This window comes from Mastigoproctus giganteus, chromosome 5, assembly GCF_048544385.1.
Source record: "Mastigoproctus giganteus isolate SK-2022 chromosome 5, ASM4854438v1, whole genome shotgun sequence".
NCBI lineage: Eukaryota > Metazoa > Arthropoda > Arachnida > Uropygi > Thelyphonidae > Mastigoproctus > Mastigoproctus giganteus.
In genome coordinates this window covers 95,947,405-95,972,056 of record NC_143579.1, presented here as the reverse complement: position 1 = coordinate 95,972,056, position 24,652 = coordinate 95,947,405, and the positions used below count along the sequence as shown (strand labels likewise).

At 39.9% G+C, this 24,652-nt stretch overlaps 1 protein-coding gene across 5 annotated transcripts in view; it reads left to right on the top strand.

Moving 5' to 3' along the window:
• Nt5b (5' nucleotidase B) overlaps window positions 1-24,652 on the top strand; it is a 589,792-nt gene that overhangs the window by 54,586 nt on the left and 510,554 nt on the right. For 4 of the 5 annotated variants that reach the window (XR_016546972.1, XM_090374117.1, XM_090374115.1 and 1 more), the window contains exon 2: window positions 17,446-17,597. Coding sequence is in view for 3 of the 5 variants with exons in the window: in XM_090374117.1 (XP_090230243.1) it covers window positions 17,491-17,597 (107 nt within the window). In the remaining 2 variants the exon portion in view is untranslated. Of the gene's footprint in view, window positions 1-17,445; window positions 17,598-24,652 lie in introns of those variants that run through there. The other variant, XM_090374118.1, reaches the window with a different exon arrangement.

Here is a 24,652-nt window from a genome sequence, read left to right as displayed (position 1 = left end):
CAATATCCAATAGACAGGTATCCAGCAGAAGGTCACCTTCTGCTGGATACCTGTCATGTAGGCATTCCAGGTAATGAACAAATGGATGCCGCCGCTAAGCCCTGACTCAGGCTCTTCCAGGCAATTAAAAGTGCCCTACACCAACTACAAATCCATCATTAAAACAACATGTAGGAAACAATGGTCTCGCCTCTGGAAAGCTCAAATAAATAATAAACTGCTGCAGATAAAAAAACTGTGGACATCTAGTATCAGGAAGAGCAGGCGACAAGAAGTAATTCTAGCAAGGCTCTGCATCGGTCATTCACATCCAACTCATCTGTATTTGCTTATGGGAGAGGACCCTCCTCAGTGTTTCTTTTGCCAGTCGCAGCTAACAATAAATCATATTCTCATTGAATGTCCCCAACTTTCAACTTCCAGAAAATCAAGCTTTATCTCCCTATCCCACTTGCAGGAACCGCTAACCTTATTACAGATTCTTGGCAATGAAGCAAATTTGGAGGAACTGTTCACTTTTTATAAATCTTTATAATAGTTTATGATTACAATAACATATGAAATTTGTGTTAAGCAAATATTGAACAGGCAAAATATGGCCCAAGAGGCCCTTGTGCCAAAAAACCCAAATACAACAACTTCACGATTGGCATTTAACCAATGACAAAATTCAAGATACGTGGCACTGTCCCCCTATGTGAAGATTTTGTACACGCTGTGGGTGAAATGGGTACAAGCTCTCTTTATGTAGTGTTCGCCATACACGTGTTTGTGAAACAACTAGACGTGCAGAAAGTCTTCGCGTGCTAATTGTAGAACTACGCTGAACCTTGTTCAGAATGTGTTCCCTTTCCTGCACATTTTCTTGACGTCCTTGTTCAGATGAATCATGAGCACTGGGAAGCATACCACTTTCACGCAATGTGTTGAAAACTTTGGAAAACACTCTACGAGCTAGAATTCGACATGTAGGTAAGTGCCGACGGTATTCTTCAGTAGCAGCAGGGGCACTACGATCGCAGAAGCCATAAACATACAGCATATCTGCATATTCGGCATTAGTAAAAATGTGCGACATTTTTAGCAAACACTTCTATAATTCGAACCGACAACTGACGCTACCCACTGATTCACTCGCAGTCAGATTCACTTCTACAGTCACAAAACTGATAACTGGCAATCAAATGGTGCAGTCTGATGGGAGGGAAGGAAAATATTGCATGCCAATTTCAAAACAAATGTACATTAAAGTAGCTCTATCTCGGAAACCATTCAGGATAGGGCACATGTTTATATGAACTTTTTTGCTTAAAATGACCTATCCTTTCATCTCCTGGAATATTGATCTTTCCTCCTGGGACACCCTGTATATATATACAGTCCATTCCGGTTATTTGGGACACATCGGGACTAGTGCATTTTGGCCTGATTAAGCAGCTGCCCTAATTATCCGAAGTTTCAGTAAATAGTTAAGAATACAATGTACCCCTCCCCCCCTTTACAATTGGTTCACTGTACAATCAAATCATGTTACGATGGAGTCAACTATACGATTGAAGTACCGTTCACTATATGATGCGCAGTAAGCGCCGGTCATTGTGATCACATTTGTGAATTGAATTTTAACTCTATTAAACAGCGATTCTAATTAGCGAAAATAGGAGGAATATTATCCACAGGCTATAAAAGCAAAGATATATTAAGCACAGATTTACCCTTTATTATCTTACCAATTAAAAAATTAAATGATATGTAAAAATTGGAAGAATATACGTGATAATCGGAATAATTAATACGTACTGTAATATGTACATACGAACTAGTTGACATTTCTCTTCCCTGAAATTTGTGGGTTGCGGTTAAAATTTAAAACAGTAAAAAAGATAAGCAATCAATAACAAAGAACATGGCACACACACACAAATTGCAAGTAACACAATACATGCAAGTGAAAACGGAGACAAGTTACAAAGCTTTAAAAATAGGAATGAAGAGAAGATCTGAAAATTTATTTTTTTATATGATTGAAGATTTCATGGAAGTGTAAACACATTTCACCATAATAACCCACAGAATTCCAGCTGTCGGTATTATCGCAAATTCAGTAAGATCGAGTTTACTGTCCGTTTATGATAGATTTCACTAAAAGAAAAACCCAATAAACAGGTGACTGCTAATTGTTTTTATTGTTTTATGCTTGTGACCTCCAGAATTTCGACCGAACCACGTGGTACCGTCGGAGACAATCGTAGGGTAATCTCCAGTGCTGCGGTCTCCAGCCCCGATTAAACGGCATGCAGTCCCAATTAAGCGAAGTAAACCCTGGCAATTTTCTGGATTGGTTTCTGTTTTTTAAGATTTGCTCCAAATAAAATTGTGCCGCGATTAACCGGTGGCCCAAATAACTGGAATCCGTATATATATATATATATATATATATGAAAAAAAAGGGGATGAACACTAGAATTTGGAAAGGCCGAAAGAGGTTTATGAGAAAGCAGTTGAATTTTTTGGTGCTGATTTGAATTTGGTTGCATTGTTAGGGGTGTATGCGGTTGGTTTAGTTAGAGTGGGGGGGAGGGGAGACTGGAGATTGGGGGAAAACCGGTAGAAGGATGGGGACAATCCAAAGAGTTGATGGGGACAAGCCCCACCAGGGGAAGTATGGGGGAGGCAGGGAGGAGAGGAGACACAGACCAGTCTACTCTCTCCTCTGCCTGGGGATGGGGTTTTAAAGGGAACCGGGTTAGAGTACCCAGTTCAGATCACCAAATGGCATGTTGGCAGCAAAGCTGCAGTATGTCTTCATCAGTGATGGTTGTCAAGTCCATGTCTTGTCGAATCTGGTAGGAAGGTCAAACTGCCCGTCCCCTCTGGGGGGGATATGTTAGCTGGCTGTGGGGAACCCACCAGGAGAGGGGGAGAGAGAGAGAGACACACACATTTATTTCTTTCATAATCTGCATTGTCGCTCTACTTGCATTCTATTTTTATATATTTTTTTTATAGTTTAGAATATTTTTTGGTTCACTGTTTTATATATATATAAAACAGTGATATATATATATATTATTATTTTCACTGTTATATATATATATTATTATTATTTTTTTTTTGTTAGGTTGTGTGTGTGTATATATATATATATATTTTATTTTTTTTTTCCACTCATTTTTTTAATAGTTTAGAGTATATATACAGGGTGTCTCAAAAATATTGGTACAAATGTTTAGGGGAGGTAGGTAACATCTAAAGCAATGTGAATCGCATAGGAACCCATAACCGGAAACGTCACCGTAAGTTGGTAGACGGCGCGGTAGTTTCCGCACAAAGAGCATGCATCGATATACGAACTGTGAGCTGGCAGACATGCACCTAGTGTATGGATTAGCAGAGGGCAATGGATGAGCCGCTCAACAAATTTATGGAGGACACTTCCCAGACAGACATGTACCAGACCACCGTTTGTTTGCATAATCACACATCAAAATTTGTGTGATTATGGGTCATTTAGAGGTAACAGGAGTAGTGTGGGCAGACCACGTTCGATGCAAACTCCTGCCATGGAAGAAAGTGTGTTGAATGCTGTCCAGAATAATCCTACTACCAGCACACGTGCCGTTCCCTCTGCCTTAGGAGTGTCTTGTTGCCGTGTACAGCGTGTCTGGCACGACGATTCCTTACACCCCTTTCATCTCCAAAGAGTTCAGTTACTGCTCCCCCAAGATCATCCTGCACATGTGGCTTTTGCGCAGTGGTTTCTCCAAGAAAGTGTTCAAGACTTGAATTTTAGAGCCTATGTTTTGTTCACATATTAGGCTTATTTCACTCGGGAAGGCTTATTTAATCAGCACAATGCTCATGTGTGGGCTCACGACAATCCACACGGTATGCGCCCCCATGCGGCACAACATCGCTTCGCAATAAATGTGTGGGCAGGTTTGGTCGGTGACTGCTTAGTTGGCCCATACCTGTTACCATCCCGCATGAACTCCGCTAAATATTGGATCTTTCTTGAACAAGTTTTACCAGGGTTACTTGACGATGTTCCAGCAAATGTGAGACGCAACATTTGGTTTCAACATAATGGGGCACCTCCCCATTATGGAAGGTGTGTTCATGACCATTTGAACAGGCGTTTTGGACGTCGATGGATTGGCCATGGTGGACCCGTTGCCTGGCCCCCACGCTCACCTGATTTATCGAGCCTTGATTTCTTTCTGTGGGGAAACCTCAAATCTATCATGTATGAATCGCCTGTGGAGACAGAAATGGATCTCGTGGCGAGACTCGTCTGCGCTGCTGCTACTGTCAAAGAAACTCCAGGTGTGTTTGACTGTGTCCGCCAATCCATACTGCGTCGGTGTCACACATGCATCGCGTCTCATGGTGGAACCTTCGAGCATCTGTTGTAACATCATGAAATGCATCCATCTCGTACTCCATTGTTAATATTATGTCAAATAAATGTTTGCCACTAATTACTGTCTTGTGTCATTTCTGCTTCTTGTGCCTCTGCTACTACTTTCCCGTGACGTTTCCGGTTATGGGTTCCTATGTGATTCACAAATCTTTAGATGTTAATTTCTCCCCTAAACGTTTGTACCAATATTTTTGAGACCCTGTGTATATATATATATATATATATATATATATTTTTTTTTTTTTTTTTTTTTGTTAGAATATATATATATATATATATATACAGGATGATTCACTACCAGTGCGACAAACTTGCAGGAGGTGTAGGGAGCACAAAGACGAATCGGAATCACATAGCATTGCAGGGTCTGAAATGCCTTCGTCATGCGGTAGAGGACGTTGAACGGGAGGTCGTGTGAACAGCGATCCCGTTGGAAGTCAGCATTTGCGAACTGGTTCCTGAGGCAGTAGGATGGACAAGTATTCAAACGTTGAACTGGCCTTGCATATGGAGCTGGGGACTGTAATGGGCGTGCCTCTGCTCTGCGCTTGTACCAGGAACGTTTCCTGCACAGGCGTGCTCCTCATCATACAATTTTTGCATGTGTGCACAGAAGGTTACGCGAGACTGGTTGTTTCACGAGAGGTACCATGACTCGAGAGCGAATAACGAGGACTCCAGACAACGAGGAGAATGTCCTATGTCTTGGAGAAGGCAATCCGAGTACGAGTACTCAAGCGATAGGCCAACGATTGAGTATTTCCCAATCCACTGTATGGAGGATACTGTCAACAAACCAAATGAATTCATACCATCTGCAACGCGTCCAATCATTGGAGCCTGTGGATTATCCCCTCCGGAGGACTTTTGCTACTTGGTTTCTTCAACAGAAATGGTTTGCAAATGCTGACTTCCAGCGGGATCGCTGTTCACGCGACCTCCCATTCAACGTCCTCTACTGCACATGATGAAGGCATTTCGATCCTGAAATGCTATGTGATTCTGATTCGTCTTTGTGCCCCCTACACCTCCTGCAAGTTTGTCGCACTGGTAGTGAATCACCCTGTATATATATTTTTTATTTATTTATTTATTTTTCCACTTACTCATTCATCTCTTTCTCCCAGACAAGGGGGGGGGGGAATGCAATGGTCTGTAATGTAATTTAAATACTAATGCTTAATAATTAAGCTAAAGAAGAAAGAATAAAAAATATTAAAAGTAGAGTTAGTGTGAACTTAACTGCAACATTTAAGGTTTATGTTCGTTTTCTCACACACTTACACTCTCATTCATTCTTCTGGCTTTCATTTCATTTGTTCGAGTCTTGCTTTCTGCAGTGCACTCTCTGGGCACCTCAACTTATCAGTTGTGGTGCAGGCCAGAGGAGAATGTAGTGATAGTGTTTGTGTTGTTAGTAAATGTTTGTTAGTATATATAAAGTGATATAAGTTATTATTAACTTTGTATTCTTTCAACCAATTACATTTGCTCTTCCACTCATTCCCATTCACCATAACACTCGTTCGCTCTCTCTACAATGTGAAATAGAAGAAATAACACCAGTGAAATAAAAATATCATTATAACAACATATTTTCTACTAAATTCAAATGGCATTTTAAGCAACCTTCCAAGGATACATGCCAAACTTGTGATTTCCTGCAAATAAAAATTCAGTCTGCAAAAGATAATGAAAACCGGATGGCAGAAATTGAAAAGGAATTACATCTACTCAAGGCACAACCGGTTTGTAGTCATATCGCCACAGATTGAAGAATAGCATTGGAAGAAATTTACATATTTAGTTTTGACTTAGAAAAAGCTTTAGCTTTTCCCAAATTTATATCAGTCGCTTATTACAAGCAAAATTAATGTCTAAAATTTTGGTTGCAATGATTTCAACAAAGATATTATCTGTATGTATATTTGACTGGAAACTGAAGGATCATGTGGTTCCCAAGAAATTTCATCATTTATATAAAAACTTATTTTTTTAATTATTATTTTTTATTATTATTTTTTTAATGAAAACTCCAAACACGAGAGGTATTAGAACCTATAGTACTTAGTACCGTGCTTGGTTGGAAGTTGAGAAGACGAAAGAAGATATTTGTTGACATTAGACTTCAACTTCTGTAGACTGTAATTTTCAGGAAATATGTATGAAGGAAGGTTTTTCCAGAAAACGGCAGTTGAATGAATAAACAAGGAAGATGAAAAGTTGGTTCTGTGAGTTTGAAGTTGGACAGTAAATGGATGTTGGCTGGTGGCGGCACGTGTTCAGACTGTTTTTAAAGAGACAGTGGTAATACAGAAGCCATTTCAGTACCACCTTTGAGGCGAAAGGAATCATAGAGCGAATAATTTGGGCAACTGAGATGAGCAGTAGTTGAATAAACCGATAACTGAGATAATGTCAGATAAAAGTACATGGGGTTTGGCAGACTGAAAGTGGAAATGGACATCTTTGAGATTAGAATTGAGACCATGTATATTTGTGAAATGAACTAGGAAGTGTTTGGGAGGTTTAAATCTTTTTGCAGATAAGCTTACTCTATTAGTTTGACAATCCGTGGCGTATTCAATAGTAAGAAAAAGAGGGGAGGGGATGTGCTATATGAAATAACGAAATTTTTGGATATGGTGTACACATGGTAAGGCCGACCGGGCTAGCCAGGTGGGTAAAGTGCCTGCCTGGCAACCCAAAGGTGTATAGTGTGTTTAGGGTCTAATGGCACCAGGGGTTTCCCCCATCTCTGCGTAGTATACATTGTGGTGTGATACAGAACGCTGTAGAGGCCAGAGGTTTAAAAGTGTATGGATATTGTGGTGTGTAATGTTTTGTACCATTGTTCATCTGGTCGTTTATCTGTTGGGTCTCAAATGAGACCCACCGTTGCCCACACTAATCCTCGTGGAGGCAGACCAGGTACACCAGTATTTTAGAGATTTACTATTTACTCTGGCAGGTCCTGCCACCTAATTTCCCGAGATTTCAGTGGCAAGGACCTAAAAAAGAAACACTAGAAATTGGGTCAGGCCCAAAGAGATATAAGTTATGCGGAGTAGAGTTACATTTTTTTTTTCTTTTTTTTTTTTTTTTTTTAGTGTGGGGCTCGTGTAGTTTTGACAAGGGTCAAACGCTAGTCGCAAGATAGCTAGAGAGGGAAGGGAGACTGAAGACTGGGGGGATGAAAGACAAAAATATGGGGTCAATAGTGAAGATAACCCTAAAAGTCGGTGGGACAGGCCCATGCCTCACCAGGTGAAGATAGGGGATGGCAGGGGGGAGGGTACAGAGTAATCATCCTCCTGCCAAGGGAAGGGATGGAAAGTGAACCGAGTGAGGGTACCCGGTTCAGATCGCCTAATGATGTTTCGGCAGCAAACTGCACAATGTCTTTGTTGGGTCTTCGTATGCCATTCCTGGGACATGTTGTCCCGTCCGTGTGAGTGGTCAAGTCCAGATAACGACTCCAGTTTAATCCAGTGGTCAGATCCAGGTTAAGTTAATGATTAGTTGTTCTTCAGATTGTAGCTGTTAGGTTTCTGTTTGGTTGCCACATCTAAGGAGCAACAAAGAATCAATAAACCTGCGAATGTGAGGTTAAAAAACCTTCTTTTCAGTAGAGAGCTTAACCTAGATAACATAATTCTGCTGACGAAGCAGTCTACTCCACCATGGATAATCAGACAACCTTTATGCGACTTCTCCTTCCACATTTGGGGCAAACAAACCCTTTCTCATATAAACCATCAACAACTGCATGCTGCTTATAAAACACAATTTTCAGATCATTGCTTTCTATATGCAGATGGATCCAAAACTGATTCTCATGTGGGAACGGCAGTTTACTTTTCTGACATCACATTGGCCCAAAAACTTCCAAAAGACTGTAGCATTTATACTGCAGAACTGCAAGCCATTATGTTAGCACTAAACGAAATCGACCATTCAAGTTTTCAAAACAGCATAATTTTTACTGACTCCCGTAGTTCCATGATGGCAATACAAAATATCAGTTCTAACAAACATCCACTACAACAGCAGATTCAATACAGAATATCAAAACTCCTTGAACAACGTCGTAACATTAGATTTTGCTGGATCCCAAGTCATGCCGGAATATGTGGTAATGAGCAAGCAGACAGAGCTGCCAATGAAGCCAACAACAATATTTCTGCATCAGAATATATCCCTTTTTCAGACTACAAACACGTTATTGATCACAGTGGGATACATCACAGGCAGCAGCAATGGCAAGTACTTATCACTAACAAATTGCATCAGATTAAAAGATTACTCCAACCATGGAGTAATCTTTTAATCTGATGCAATTTGTTAGATTAAAAGATTACTCCAACCATGGAAATCCAGCATTCAGAAAAATAGACGCGATGAAGTGATACTTGCTAGGTTAAGGATAGGACACACGTATTTCAGTCACTCTTATCTTTTGCGAGGAGAGGATCCCCCCCCCCCTATGCCATATCAGTCACACACAACAAATTGTAGAACATGTACTGATTACTTGTCCAGCTTTTGCATATGAGCGCCGAAACTCCTTCAAAGAGCTAAACAAACATCACTCCCTCACTCTCAAAACCATACTGGAAGATAGAAAAAATATAGCCAATGTTTTTCAGTTCCTCAAGAAAATAAATTACTATAATCAAATATAAAACTAAATATTATCTCTAAAGCAAGCTATAGTCATTCTCTGTTACTCTTGGAAATTATTAGCAGCAATATGCGAATTAGAACAAAACCGTTATATAAAATCTTACAGGTGCATTTTAGCCGCAGTAGCTCTTGCGCCGAAAATTCTTAAATCAAATCAAATCAATCTTTATTCTGGATGAAGAGTGGTTGGTTTGTAGGAAAATTCCTGCTAAGGTTGTGGGTATGTTCTTCTAGTAAAAAGATCCTGTGCAAACTGCGCAGGATCTTTGTCTTCTATAATTGTCCTCGCTCTCCAGGAGATATTGTTCTTGGTTTATTGGTGAGAAACATATTCTGGTTATTAAGAGGCAGCAGAGGTCTTCGTATAGTTGGCAGTGGTGCATGAGGATCTCCCACGTCTCTGGCTGTCCACAGTGGCAGAGAGGGGTGTCACTCAAACTGAAACTGGAGAAACTGCTCTTATTGCACCATGTCCTGTGAGTAGGTAAAATGTCAGCAGTCCCGGTGAAAACCAGTTTGGCCTTTGGGAAACAGTTGATTATCCGGTATGAATCTTCGGGTGACTTCTCCTTTTGTTGAAGTCGTCCAGCGGGTTTGCCAGGCTTGCTGTAGGTGGGTGAGAAGGCGTTTTTTCTCAAGTTTACGATCGTTCGCCGGATCAGTTGTGTAGTCTAGGCAGGTGATTGCTCTGCCTTTGGATAGTTGATAAAGCAACCCACAACGGACGATCTCCAGGTCAGGGGGAGCACCTAAGAGGACCTGGAGGGCGTGGGTGCTTACAGTACAGCAGGCTCTCGAGATTGTCAGTAGGACTGAACGTTTAATGGTCTCTAGCTTCCTTTTGTTTACTGCTGTTACCGCCTTGTGGAACCAGACTCCTGATGTGTATGTTATTGCTGGTAAGAAGACTGCCTTACAGAAAAGGGCTAGGGTCCTCTTCTTAAGCCCCCAGTCACAACGAGCGACTCTAGCTATTAGGGCGGAGTATTTTTTGATTTTACTTTGGAGGTAAGTAAGATGGGGCGTGAATGACAGATTTTTATCCAGCAGAATACCAAGATATTTAAGTTCGGTGGAAAGCTTAATTGTTGTTTCCTGAATCTTTATCTGGGGAAGCCTTCTGATATTGAGAGAACCTTTAAGTAGGATGGAGCAGGTTTTTTTTTGGAGATATCTTTAAGTGGTTTTGGGTGGCCCAGTCTTGTAGGATATTTATAACATGGTTTGCAGAGGTCTCTAGTTGAGCTCTTGAGTCTGCTGTCAGCATCAGGATCAGGTCATCCGCGTAGGCCTGTGACCTCACATCACCAAGGTCGAGCTTTAGAAAGCTGTTGAGCACCATGTTCCAGAGAAGTGGGCCAAGTACTGAGCCTTGTGGGCATCCTCTATAGACTGGTCGTGTGACAGCAGTATGGAGCACTGACGGTTATTGTTCTGTTTGCGAGATAGGTTTTTATACAATTGTACAAATTAGCCGGTAGTTTTGCTTTCTGGAGTCTGCCGAGGATGCTTGGCCACCAGAGGGAGTCAAACGCCCGGCAAAATTCACTGAAAATGACAAGGAAGTATTTATGGCTGGTAGTGGTAGTTGCTTTGACGATATTCTCCAAGGCGTCCACCGTGGAGCATCCCCGTATTGGTTTTCAGAGTGAAGGCCAGCCTTGGAGTAATGAATTTCTATTCTATTGCTTAGAAGATGTTCTAGGAGTTTGCTTAGTATGGATAGAAGAGCGATGGGCCGGTATAACTCCGGAAGGTCTTGTAGTTTAGTCAGATACTTGAGAAGAAGCCTTAATTTTGCAGATCTCCATACTGCTGGGAAATGGCCTGCTTCAAGGCAATGGTTGAAGAGGTTTAAGATCTCATTTGGGATGGTTTCAACAGCCTTCTTTACGATCTCGGGCTCCAGCATATCTTCTCCTGGAGATTTCTTGTTTTTATTTTTGCTGCAGCGGTGTCCAGTTCTTCCTTGGTGAAGCTGTCTTCCACTTGGGCCGTGGTGTATGTGCTGTTTTCCTCACATAGTAGTATTTGCTCTGGGGTGCTTGGTGGCGTGTGTTGATGGAACACGGCGTCAAGGATGTTATTTATAGATTCGGACCATGTCTTTGTATACATGTCTTGTGGCGTCTTGGTGGCTGGGATGACTTCTCCCCTGGGGAGTTTGTTTGTGATCACTCTGTAGACCACTCCCCATGGAGCAGAATTTCCAACTGTGGAGACTAAGTGCTCCCAGGAGTGCTTCTTCCTTTGTTTCATCAAGGCGGTGTATTCATTTCTTGCCGTTCAGTACTGCTGCTTGAGATACTCTACTTCCGCTTCCGGCCATGTCCGTCTTGCGTGTTGAAAATTTTTCCATCGGGTGTAAACCTCCCGTCGCAGTTGTTGGAGCTCTGGGCACCACCCAGGTACAACTCCAAGAGAAGGTTTCTTCCTTTTAATAGAGTTAATTCAGCTTTCAGTGATTAGTCTTACAATTGCCTTTTGGTGCTGGTCCGCATCCAGTCCAACCGTGCTGAGAGAGCGGGCGGCCATGATTAGTGAATCCTTAAATTGCTGCCAGTTTGCCTTGTCAGTTGCAAATCTATGTAGAGCTTTCCTTATAATTGGTTGTTGGTTTACTGATCGGTGCAGTTGGAAAGTTATTACATGGTGGTCCGAAGTATTCCAGCTTTCTCTAACTGTCCAGGATGAAAGGTGTCATGCAACGGATCTTGTGGCCATGGTGATATCAATTGTGGCTTCCCACATTGTACTAGAGAAGGTCGGTAGGTTATTTGAGAAAGAACTGTTTGAGAGATATTCTTCCAGTCTTTGTCCATTGTTTGTGCGTCGTCTATCTTGAGTTTCACTGAATCACGCTGGCGACCTGCAGTTTACGCTGGTGGCAACGATGATTTTTGCATTTGGAAATTCCAGAGAGATGCTTTGTATCTAATAATCAGGAGAATATCCTCCCTGGCCAAGAGTAAAGAGAAACTGTGTAAAATTCCCCCAAAGGGGTGATGATATGGGCTGCCCAGTAATCAGCTGCCCATGGCGTCTCCCCATCCACTTGAACAAGTCAACGGATACCCTCTGACTGCCTTACTATGCGAGTATGGCTCTTGAAGAAAGAGGATATCGTGGTTCTCCTCATCTGCCTTTTTCCTCAACTGCGCTGCAACTGCTTTAGCTTGTTGGGCATTAATTTGTCCAAATTTTACAGTGGTAGTATTAAATGGTTTAAGGTAAGTCCCCATAATTGAGCCTTAGTTGGCATGTGCTCTTAGCTTTTGTGTAGACAGGGCATTTATTGTCCTGGATGGAATGATCTGCCTGCATTTTCATTGATTTGCAGTTTTCGCAAGTGGGTGGGTCTTCTTTTTTAGGGCACGAGTTAAAGTCGTGGCCTCTCTCACCATGTGTGTCGTATGTCCAAAACACTTGTAGCATTTGGGGACAGCCACATGCTCCTTGAAGCGGTGACTGCCCCAATTTATGAACACACTGTTTTGTTGACTTATTGTTCTCCAGGCTGTGGGGGAAAGCTCCACTACCCAGTTGGTAGAATTTCCCACGCTGGCATTTTTTTGGAATTTTGGGAAAACGAGGTCATTTGGTTCAACATTGGGGTGGTCCTGCTGGAGGTTTCTTCTATATAGTTCATCCTGGAGTGTTGCTGGGGTTAGGTCCTTTTCATGTCATGGTGTCATAAATTATTATTGTCATAAATTTTCAGTGTCATAAATTATTATGCTGGACCCCTTTCATTTCGGGGGTGCAGCCTGTAGGCCAAGTGTTTGTATTTTGGGGTTACTAATGATTTTGTTAGCTTCTTTCGTCTCAGTTTCAATGATGACACCAATATTACATGTCTTACGCACAGATTTAATTTTTGCCATTTTCAGGTCTTCTGCTAAATTTGCGACCACTATTTTTTACTTCCTCACTTGTGCGAAGATCTTCTGTGGAAGTAGGTCTAACAATGACCAGATGTGGTTTTTGTAGAAGAGTTTTCCTTTTGGTTGAGTTTCCTGATTCAGTAGTTTGTTTAGCATTTCTGGGAATCCTCAGCCCGTCTGCATAGGTAGGGGCGCGCTGTTGCATTTGATTATCTCTACTGTCAAGATATGCCTTGAGTTTAGACACTGCCTTCTCGCGTTTGAGGTGCGTTGCAAGTAAAATGGTTTCCAACTTCGTCCATGGGAAAACTATGTCTGCGTGCAGAGCTGTACTGACTCTGCTGTTGGTTGTCTTTATTAAAGTTTCTAATGCAGTTCTCAGGTAGAGGACCTGCTCTAAAGCGGGACCCTCAGACAGAGTGGGATCTAGTGGTCTCTTCATCATCATTTTCTCCTTGCTGGGAATGTCGGTCTTGTAGTTCCTTTCATTCACTGTGGGATCTGGTTTCCATTTCTGATTTTGGAAATGATTTCTTATTACACTTCTTGGAGGCTGGAGTAGGCCTGGAGGCCTCAGTATCACCCCGTAGGCCTGCAGTTTGGATAGTTTCAGGAGTAATTTCCTGGCATTCATCAATGATATTATGATCTGCAGTGGACATGATTTTCGAAAAACAAAAAACTGGGGTTTCCAGATAATCAGGTCGCCGTTAGTATTCTCCTAAAAAGTAGCAAAATGATGGTTGAAACAAGTCTCTAGTTGCGGGTTTGAATTCCGCCTCGGGCTTGGATCAGAGTAAAATGCAAAAACTTTGGGAGGTGCATTATGCCCACAGAAGCTGATGCGGCAACAACTAACAACAACAACAAAAAAAAAAAAAACACATGATAAGAATATACCCAGATCCTTGATGTGACGTGGCCTCGACAATGCCCCCCTCATACACACTACTCGGACTCCCTCCAGTCACTATCTGGCAGAGTAGAGGTAACAAGATTATAGCTGATCCGGAAGCCTCCAAAAGAGTTACCAATAGGTTCGATTCAGTGTACTAACTAGTGTCCGGCCTGTGAATACTGTTTTAGAGCTGTACCCTCGAAATGTAAGGGAGTTTGGTTCTCGCCATGGTGTTCATCATATCCTCAAAAGTCATCAGTCATACTGCATGATGGAAGAGATGGGGAAGGGTTGATTGGAACTTAGCTCTGGAGACTAAACATGGGTTCCCCCACTTCATGCCTCCAAAAAGCAGTGTTGGTATTGCACCAGTTGATGAGAGTCATCTACCACCTAGTATTGCCTGGTAACACAGTTATGGGATTATCAGTCAACTGGCTCAATATGCCAGTTGACTGATTAAATTAGAGATGTCGAAACTACAAATTATACAATTCAAATGAAAGTTTAACGAAGATATACAGTTTGATTCAGTAAATATTATAAAATTCCAAGCAGGTAGGCCATAAATACTGAAAAACATAGACCAGCCATAGTCATATCCTTTTGGGTGCCACACGTCGACCCCTGCTTACGTTGGTTCACACCTGCATGGTCACCTACAGTGTGCTTGTACATGGAGGTTATACTCAGGATTACTAACGTGAAGGTGCAAGCAGAGGATTTGGTTGTCACAGACCGTCCAGACTTCCCGAAATTGGGTCCACTTGACTTGAATGTCATCTGAATATCAGTTCCAACAGCGTTTTGGACTCGCAAGTACAGCTTGTCTGGCATACCTCAAGGACTTATGCTAAAAATCATAAAAAAATAATAATATATTCAGATCCGTGCACCAGACAACATAGAAATATTAAAACTTTCTAAGTTTATTAAAACTGGTTCAAATACAGAGATAAAAGCCGAATCAATTGAAATGAAATTTTTGGTAAATGGACATAGTTATTTGCCTAATTATTCAGATTTTGCCATTATCAAATCACATGCAAAGAAGAATCAAAACATTTTTTCTCTCGCTGATTGGTACGAAATCATCAGAACATGTAAGGATAAAAAACCGTTTGTGATTGAGATGACTCATCAGGAATTTTTCCACAAAACCATTAGAAGAGTCCATCAAAAAGAAAGGAATAAAACAATTATGGGATTGTCAGTCAGCTGGCTTATTATGCCAGTTGACTGATAGAGAGGTTGACTGATTTAAATTAGAGGTCGAAACTACAAATTGTACAATTCAAATGAAAGTTTAACGAAGATATACAGTTTGATTCGGTAAATATTATAAAATTCCAAGCAGGTAGACCATAAATACTGAAAAACATAGACCAGCCATTGTTATATCCTTTTGGTAGATCTGTAACAAAAGAGAAGAGAAAAGACATGATGGACATATTGAAATACATGACTATTACAAAAATTTAATGACAAATCAAGGTGACAGTACATTGGACTCATCTGACATCGAAGATATTATTTATGTTAATAATATAATATAATAATAATAATAATAAAACAGTTCCTATATAGATTTTCTGTTGAAAGTTCCATAATAAATAATGTTATAATGACGTCGTATTTATTTTTTTCCTGCAATTTCTATATTTTCGGTTGCCAAATATATTAACTCCACAAGTTTATAAAAAAAATTTGTAAGAACAGGAACAAATTTTTTGATACAGTCCATTCTGGTTATTCGGGACACATCGGGACTAGTGCATTTTGGCCCGATTAAGCAGCTGCCCCAATTATCCAAAGTTTCATGTAAATAGTTAAAAACACAATGTACCCTCCCTTTACAATTGGTTCACTGTACAATCAGATCACGTTACGACGAACTTAACATAGTAAAGTACCGTTCACTATAAGATGCGCAGTAAGCGCCGGTCATTGTGATCACATTTGTGAATTGAATTTTAATTCTATTAAACAGTGATTCTAATTAGCGAAAATAGGAGGAATATTATCCACAGGCTATAAAAGCAAAGATATATTAAGCACAAATTTACACTTTATTACCTTACCAATTAAAAAAATTAAATGATACGTGAAAATCTAAAGAATATACGTGATAATCGGAATAATTAATACGTACTGTAATATGTACATACAAACTAGTTGACATTTCTGTTCACTGATATTATTATTATTATTAGCCATATGGTGCAAGGAAGCCTGAGGCTTATGCTGCTCCAGGCAAAAAAAAAAATTTCTGAATTACCCAAAGAGAGAGAGAGAGGTAGAAGGGAATCACAAAGAAAGAGAAGAATGATGATATTCAGCTCAGGACCCTAGGTGTGCCAAGCCCATACTCACCAGATATGAGCCCCTGGGGATAATTTGTGGGCAGGGGTTAAAATTTTAAACAGTAAAAAGATGAGCAATCAATAACAAAGAACATGGCACACACAAATTGCAAGTAACACAATATGTGCAAGTGAGAACGGAGTAACGAGTTACAAAGCTTTAAAAATAGGAATGAAGAGAAGATCTGAAAATTAATTTTTTTATATGATTGAAGATTTCATGGAAGTGTAAACACATTTCACCATAATAACCCACAGAATTCCAGCTGTCGGTGTTATTGCAAATTCAGTAAGATCTGTTCGTTTATGATAGATTTCACTAACAGAAAAGCCCAATAAATATGTGACTGCTAATTGTTTTTATTGTTTTATGGTTGTGACCTCCAGAATTTCGACTGAACAACGTGGTACTGTCGGAGACAATCGTAGGGTAATCTCCAGTGCTGCAGTCTCCTGCCCCGATTAAACGGCATGCTGTCCCAATTAGGTGAAGTAAGCCCTGGCTATTTTCCCGATTGGTTTCTGTTTTTTAAGATTTGCCCTAAATAAATGACTGCCCCGATTAACCGGTAACCCAAATAACCGGAATCCACTGTATATTTATTTTTATGAATTTTATATCTTGTAATGTAAAATCTGTATCTTAAATAATACACTATATAATATTTGTTGGTGTTGTATTTCAAGCTAAATTAGGCGCCTCCGTAGCCAGGTGGGAAGGAGCAGCAGTGCGCAGCACACACTTCTTGATTAGACCGGGGTTCGAGCCCGTCACCACCAAATACGGGAGATGCGGGAAGGTCAGGGAATGACCACCGCATATCCCGGAGCAATATGGCCTTAGTTGCTAATGCTCCTAAAATCCAAACAACAACAACAACATCAAGCTAAATTAAAAAAAAAAAAAAAAACAATATTTATAACTTCAATTTTCTTTACTTTTTATTTCGTGGAGTTGATCAGTTTGGATTCTGAGTGGCTCATATCATTCTAAATTGAATATAAAATATGAACATTTACTTCTCATGGCCAAAAAATAGTTTAAAATTATTTGTGAAATAATTTTATCTGTAACAAAGTATGCCTGGTTCTTATCTTTCTTGAGACTTTGCACCTTTTATCCTTTTTTTTTTCTGCATAATATATATGAAGGCCATAATGAATATTGATTTATTTTGTATTAATTTTCAGATTTGTACCTGTTCTTTTCTCATATAAAAAGATAATAAAAAAACCATGGATATTCTATATATGGGAGATGAAAACTCATTTGAAGAAAGCCGGTCTGCTTCATTGACAAGTATGTCCCATGGAAGAAAATATTATAGGTCATCACATCACAGGTATTCTATTAATTTTAAATTACCCATCTGATCCAAATATTTTTACTGTTGCAGTCAATAGAACAAACAATTTTATTGAAGTTTTTAAAAGTTGTTAATTTTGTAATACATGGATTTCGTAGCTGTATTTCATAGAATGTCATGAGACTTAAAAAAAAACAAACAAAAACAATTTTATTCTATATGTGCCATTTTATTTTTTAATGTTCATACCACCAAATATAGTAATATCACAGAATTTGAAAACTAAAAGACTTTTAGACAATGCTGAATGTTGTTAAATGTTTTTTCATATTGAATCCTAATGTCTCACTAGTTTACACGATTCTGTCAAGAAACAGGACCTGTATGGCTCACAAGGCTTAGTTATGTTATGTTGTATGAAATGAGAATTTTATTCAGTATGTTTCATTTTCTAATGAATATCATGTGCTGGATATATTAACAGAAAAACAAGATAGTACTTCTGAGATTTTCTCAAATGAATTTAAAGAGATTTTATTATTAATTAAATAATAAAAATTAACAGTGTAAGGTGTGGTATTATTTTCTAATCTTAAATATTAAAGCACTGTATTGTGTTACAACTTCTTGTTTAACACTACTAAAGTTTGTTTTACGTGGTCATTTAAATTAATATTTAAACACTATTCTTTTCCTAGAATAGGGTGACCAGACATCCCATTTTTAACGGGATTGTCTCCTTTTTCAGCCATTGGTCCCATTGTCCTGAGAAAATGTAAACGGGACGCCAAATGTCCTGTTTTTTTTAAAAACTCTTCCCATTTCTCTTATTTTTCCACTTTTTCGTAAACTCTAACCTAACTATGCAATTTTTTTGCAAATTAGTAAAGAGGCTTACCCTATTTCCAATAGATTGCACTATAATCCAGTAAGATATGATTCAGATGGCTTTTACATAGTTTCCACAAGTGGCATTACGGCGCCTCCATAGCCAGGTGGGAAGGAGCAGCAGTGCATAGCACACGCTTCTTGATTAGACCAGGGTTCGAGCCCGTCACCACCAAATACGGAGGATGTGGAAAGGTCAGGAAATGACCACCGCATATCCCGGAGCAATATGGCCTTAGTTGCTAATGCTCCTAACAACCAAATAACTAACTAACAAGTGGCATTATAATGCACACGACAGTTGACTTTTGTTCGTAGCATGGCTGACGTGATAGACATGTGAAAATGAATTATAGTCTTTTCTCTGGTTTTTTTAAAGTATTGATGTGTTGGTGGTGATGTAAATTCAGTAACATTACTTGAATGGTCTAGTAATTCATTATAAATTCAGTTTGTTGACAATAGGTTGTGAGATACCCTAGCGAAAGTGTAGTTTAATGGACACGTTAAAACAAGAATTCCTTTTCCTAACTTGAAAGTCATAATGTTAATGGTAAAGTTTTATGCACTGTTTGTATAGCTGAATTTTCTGTTGAACCTGGTGGTCGTTCAGATATTACACAGCACACTTCTAAAAAGAAGCACAAAGAAGCAGTTGCAGCAAAAAGTGTAGGCCATAAACGAACCTCTTTCATGACAAAACAAGATGTAAATGGTGAATGGAAGCATCTTGCTACACAAGGATTACTAGCTTTCCATAGTATCAAGTATAACCATTCATTTAGATCAATGGATTGCACATCTACCTTCATACGAAACTTATTCTCAAAATGTTTCACATGTGCAAGAACAAAATTTTATTTTTTTATTTTTTTTTATGAAAACCCCAAACACGAGAGGTATTAGAACCTATAGTACTTAGTACTGTGCTTGGGTTGGAGGTTGAGAAGGCGAAAGAAGATATTTGTTGACATTAGACTTGAACTTCTGTAAACTGTGATTTTCAGGAAATACGTATGAAGGAAGGTTGTTCCAGAAAACAGCAGTTGAATGAATAAACAAGGAAGATGAAAAGTTGGTTCTGTGAGTTTGAAGTTGGACAGTAAATGGATGTTGGCTGGTGGCAGCACGTGTTTGGACTGTTTTGAAAGAGACAGTGGGAATTATAGAAGACAATTCGGAAGAACAGTGCCCATGGAAGTATCTGTAGAAAAGGCATGCAGCAGACACAGTATGTCTATGAGATGGAGAGTGGAGAGACTCTGTTAGATATGAGTCATTAATTAACCTAACTGCCTCTTCTGAATGGAATCTAGAAGTCTGAGAGAGGTTTGGGGTCACCGACCCAGATGTGGGAACAATATTCCATGGTAGGTTGGATTTGCAATTTGTACAGAGTGAACAGCTGTTTGGAAGAAAAGTAACGCCAAGAGCAAAAGAGAAAACCAAGTTTTTTTAGATGCAGCGGAAGCAATATTTGTAATGTGCTTGTGCCAAGAGAGATTAGAAGTCATGGTAATCCATAAAAGAGATATATCATTTTGCCTAGAAATCGGAGTGTCACCAAAGATAAGCATAGGAGCAGAAGAATCCTTTTTGCAAGATATAAGACAAGACTGAGTTTTAGAAGGATTCAGATCAACTAAGTTGTCTTTTGCCCCACTGGAGAATTACGTGGAGATCGGCATTTAAGGAATTGTTATTGGATATTTGAGAATTTGAAGCTGATTGAGTAGGGCAAGGTTTCTCAAAAAAGGAAAGTGGAATGCAATGTGCTATCATCGGCAAAACTATGGATAGGATTTCCAGTCAATGGAAGAAGGTCATTAATATACAAGAGGAAAAGAGTGGGGGGAAAGAACTGAACCTTGGGGGACACCATCATTAGTCGAGAAGTTAGAAGACATCTACCATCATCATCAATGAGCGATCAGAGAGAAAACTGGATAACCAATTACAAAAAACAGTTGGCAAACCATAAGATGGAAGCTTGTTTAGAAGACCTTTATGCCAAACACGATCGAAAGTCTTTGAGATGTCAAGAGCAACTGCTTATGTTTCACCGAACTTTTCCATTGAATTTGTCCATAAATGGGTAAAATAAGCCAGAATATCACCAGTGGATCAACACTGACGGAATCGCCGATCGTTGATCAGAAGGAAGGTTTCTAGGTAGTTTAAGAGTTGGCAGTTAATTGATTTCTCCATTACTTTAGAAAGAGTAGAAGTAATTGCAATGAGACGATAATTGGATGGGAGGGATTTGTCACTCTTTTTAGGAACTGGCTAGATATGAGAAAATTTCCAAGCAGAAGGGAAAACACCTTTGGAATAAGAAAGTGAAAAAAGGTTGTAAAGAAAAGGATTAAGTTCAGGAGCACAGATTTTGAGAACAAGTATATAAATACCATCAGGACCTGGAGTTTTCTTAGCATCAATATTTCTCAAAATCCTTCTGACATCCTTTTGATGGAAGACCACAGGAGGCATTGAATTTAGTGTGTTGGGAATGGTGGGAGGTGTTTTACCAAGATCATTAATACATGAGTTGGAAGAAAAATGGAATGCTAGCAGGTCAGCTTTATCCCTGGTTGAAGTGACAACAGAACCATCTGGTTTTGACTGAGGTGGGAGCAGAGATGGGCAAAAGTTGTGGTCAATAGGTTTGGCAAGAGACCAGAATGCTTCGCTACCATTAGTGCAAGAAGCAAGTTTTCTACTCTTACCCTGTTCAAAATCTAGTTTGGACTGATTAATAACGCTTTACAATTGTTGTTGAACTTTGGTGTAGGCAGAAAATGAAACTGATGTATTGGAAACAAGCCAATCACGATATGCAGCTTTCCAATAAATGTGCTAAGGCTGTTTTTCTTTTGAACAGCCTTAACACATTTATTGGAAAGCTAAGGTTTAGATAAAGGACAAGATTTTAAAGTGGAGTGTGGAATGAAGGATTCCATTCCTACAAGAATAATTTCACTGATGCAGTAACCAAACCATCTCAGCAAACTTTGACATCGGAAATCTCGAAACACTAATCTGACCAAGGAAAAGAAAAGAAATCTCGCACGTCATTCCATTTGGCATTCTTGTGATGCCAAACAATACGAGGGTGGGAATAGTCGTGAGATAAAGGCTCCAATGGAGAAGAGACAGTCACCAATTTGTGATCTGAAGTGCCTAACGGACCACTCACTTTGACTGTGTACTTAGAAGAGTTGTTTGTGAGAAAAAGTTCAAGCATAGTGGCTGTATGTTTAGGATTGTCCAGTATTCCTGTAGGTAAATGAACAATCTGTACAAGATCATTAGTAATTGCAAAAGCCTCAGCATCTCGACCAGCTTGGTTGGTGTGACTAGAAAACAGAAGCCAGTTGGAGTTGTGAACATTAAAATCACCAAGGAAAATTACCTCACTATTAGGAAAGTTGGACTGGAGAAAGTCAAGGTGCAAAGAGAGGAAGTAAAAGAGCTCCAAGTGATTAGTGGAGTTGGGAGAATGGTAGAGACAACAGATGAATTTCAGACAATGAGATAGAGAGATTTTAAGCCAGAGAAGATTGAAAAGAGGAGATTCCAAATTACCAAGTCTCTGACATGTAATATCGGAAATGTCATATGCACATGTGTACCACCTTTGAGGCGAAAGGAATCATAGAGCAAATAATTTGGGCAACTGAGATGAGTAGTGGTTGAATCAACCGATAACTGCAATTCTGTCAGAAAAAGTACATGAGGTTTGGCAGACTGCAAGTGGAAATGGACATCTTTGAGATTAGAATTGAGACCATGTATATTTGTGAAATGAACTAGGAAGTGTTTGGTAGGTTTAGATCTTTTTTTTTGCAGATAAGCTTACTCTATTAGTTTGACAATTCATGGTGTATTCAATAGTAAAAAAAAGTGGGGTGGGACGTGCTGTATGAAGTAATGAAATTTTTGGATATGGCGTACACATGGTAAGAATATACACAGATCCTTGATGTAATGTGGCCTCGACAATGCCCCCTCCTGCATATACAGTATTCGGACTACCTCCAGTCACTATCTGGCAGAGTAGAGGTAGCAAGATTATACACTAGCTGATCCGGAAGCCTCCTAAAGAATTACCAATAGGTTCAGTCCGGTGTACTAACTAGCGGCTGGCCTGTGAATACCGTTTTAGAGCTGTACCCTCGAAATGTAAGGAAGATTGGATCTCGCCATGATGTTCATCCTATCCTCAAAAGTCAGAATCATACTGCATGATGGAAGAGCTGGGGAAGGGTTGATTGGAACTTAGCTCTGGCGACTAAACATGGGTTCCTCCAATAAGCAAAGTGGTGGTATTGCACCAGTTGATGAGAGTCATCTTCCACCTAGTATTGTCTGTTAACACCGAGGAGCTTCATTCCTCCATGTGGTGTGGGTGTCACATCTCGACTCCTGCTTACATTGGTTCACACTTGAGTCATTACCCACGGTGTGCTTATGCATGGGGGTCATACCCAGAATTACTAACAGTCTCACCATTGTGAAGGTGCAAGCAGAGGATTTGGCTGTCACAGACTGTCCGGACTTCGCCAAAATTGGGTCCACTTGACCTGAATATCACCCAAATGTAAGTTCCTTCAGTGGTTTAGACTCCTAGTTATCATGTACAGCTGGTTTGGCATATCTGAGATAATTCAGACGATGAAAAATGAAGACGTTAGATTTTGGGAACATACAACTTATACAACCTTGGACTGAGAGGTAACCTGCCTAGATTCATTCAGAATTTTTTTCACTTCAGGCCCTTTCAAGTAAGATTCCAGAATGAGCTGTCCAAATTTGACATGCAAGCTTGATGGGGTACCTCAGGGATCGATTTAAAGTGCCACACTTTTTGTATTACATACCTGTAACATTACACAAGACAGCTACAGTGTAAACTTATATGTATGCAGATGAGCTTGCTATTTCCTGTCAATCATCAAACATGGCTACCATTGAAAGACAACTATAGTTAGCAATGACCAAAATTGAAACTTGGACAAAATGTAATGGCTATCGATTAACAGAGGGGGAAACAGCAGCAATACACTTCTGTAAATTTCGATCGCTTCATCGAGAACCTGTATTAAAACCCAAAGGCAGGGAAATACTGATGACCGACTCCATAAGACTATTGGGTTTGATTTTAGACACCAAACTTAATCAGCTGCCTATAAGCATATAACCTACCTGCTACGTGCCTTCATAAATTAAACATCCTTCGCGCAGTAACCTCAACTTCTGGAGTGCTGACAGGCAGTCGATGCATGAATTTATATCATCCTCTAATCTTGTCACAATTAGATTATGGAGCTATATTATATGCTTCAGCTAAAAACAGCATCTTATGGTCTCTGAACACCATCCAACACAGTGCCCTGCGATCTGCACTAGGTGCCTGCAGAACCTCGCCAGTACAGAGCTTGTACATAAAAGCACATGACCCTTCACTTTATCTTAGAAGACAACGCGTACTCTGCCAAACTCATCCGCTGCCGCCAAAATAAGGAGCTTTCCAACTTGCACTCTGTTGGGTATACCTCAACGATCCTCTTTGGCCAACACTCTATGAATCCAAGCCTAAAGAACCTAGGTCTTCTGGGATACGTCTTCTGCGCCTCTGTAGCCAGGTGGGAAGGAGCAGCAGTGCGTAGCACACACTTCTTGATTAGACCGGGGTTCGAGCCCATCACCACCAAATGCGGAGGATGCGGAAAGATCCGGGAATGACCACCACATATCCCCGGAGCAATATGGCCTTAGTTGCTAATGCTCCTAAAAACCAAATAACAACAATCGTCCATTTCGAAGTATGCCCATTAATTACCACCCTATGTGACCTTTCACTTAGCCAACCTCTGATCCACTGGAGAATCTTTCTATAGGTATTGTTTTAAGCAACAAAGCAACTAAGCCTTATTAGGCATCAGTATATTATATATGTATTGCTACACATTGAAAGAATATTTTATTTGTGCAAGTTAAAATAAGAAGAAACCACAACAGTAACAATGGAACTGGATGAAAAAATAATTTTGACATCATATGTTTAGCTTTCAGTAAAGTTTTTGATTCTATTTCATACGAAACAGTGCTATAGAAAGTGTAGCAATGTGGCAGTAGAAGTAATTTTTTGCTGTGGGAAAGGGGATGGTTGAGTAGCAGAAGACAGAGTGGCTATTAATGGG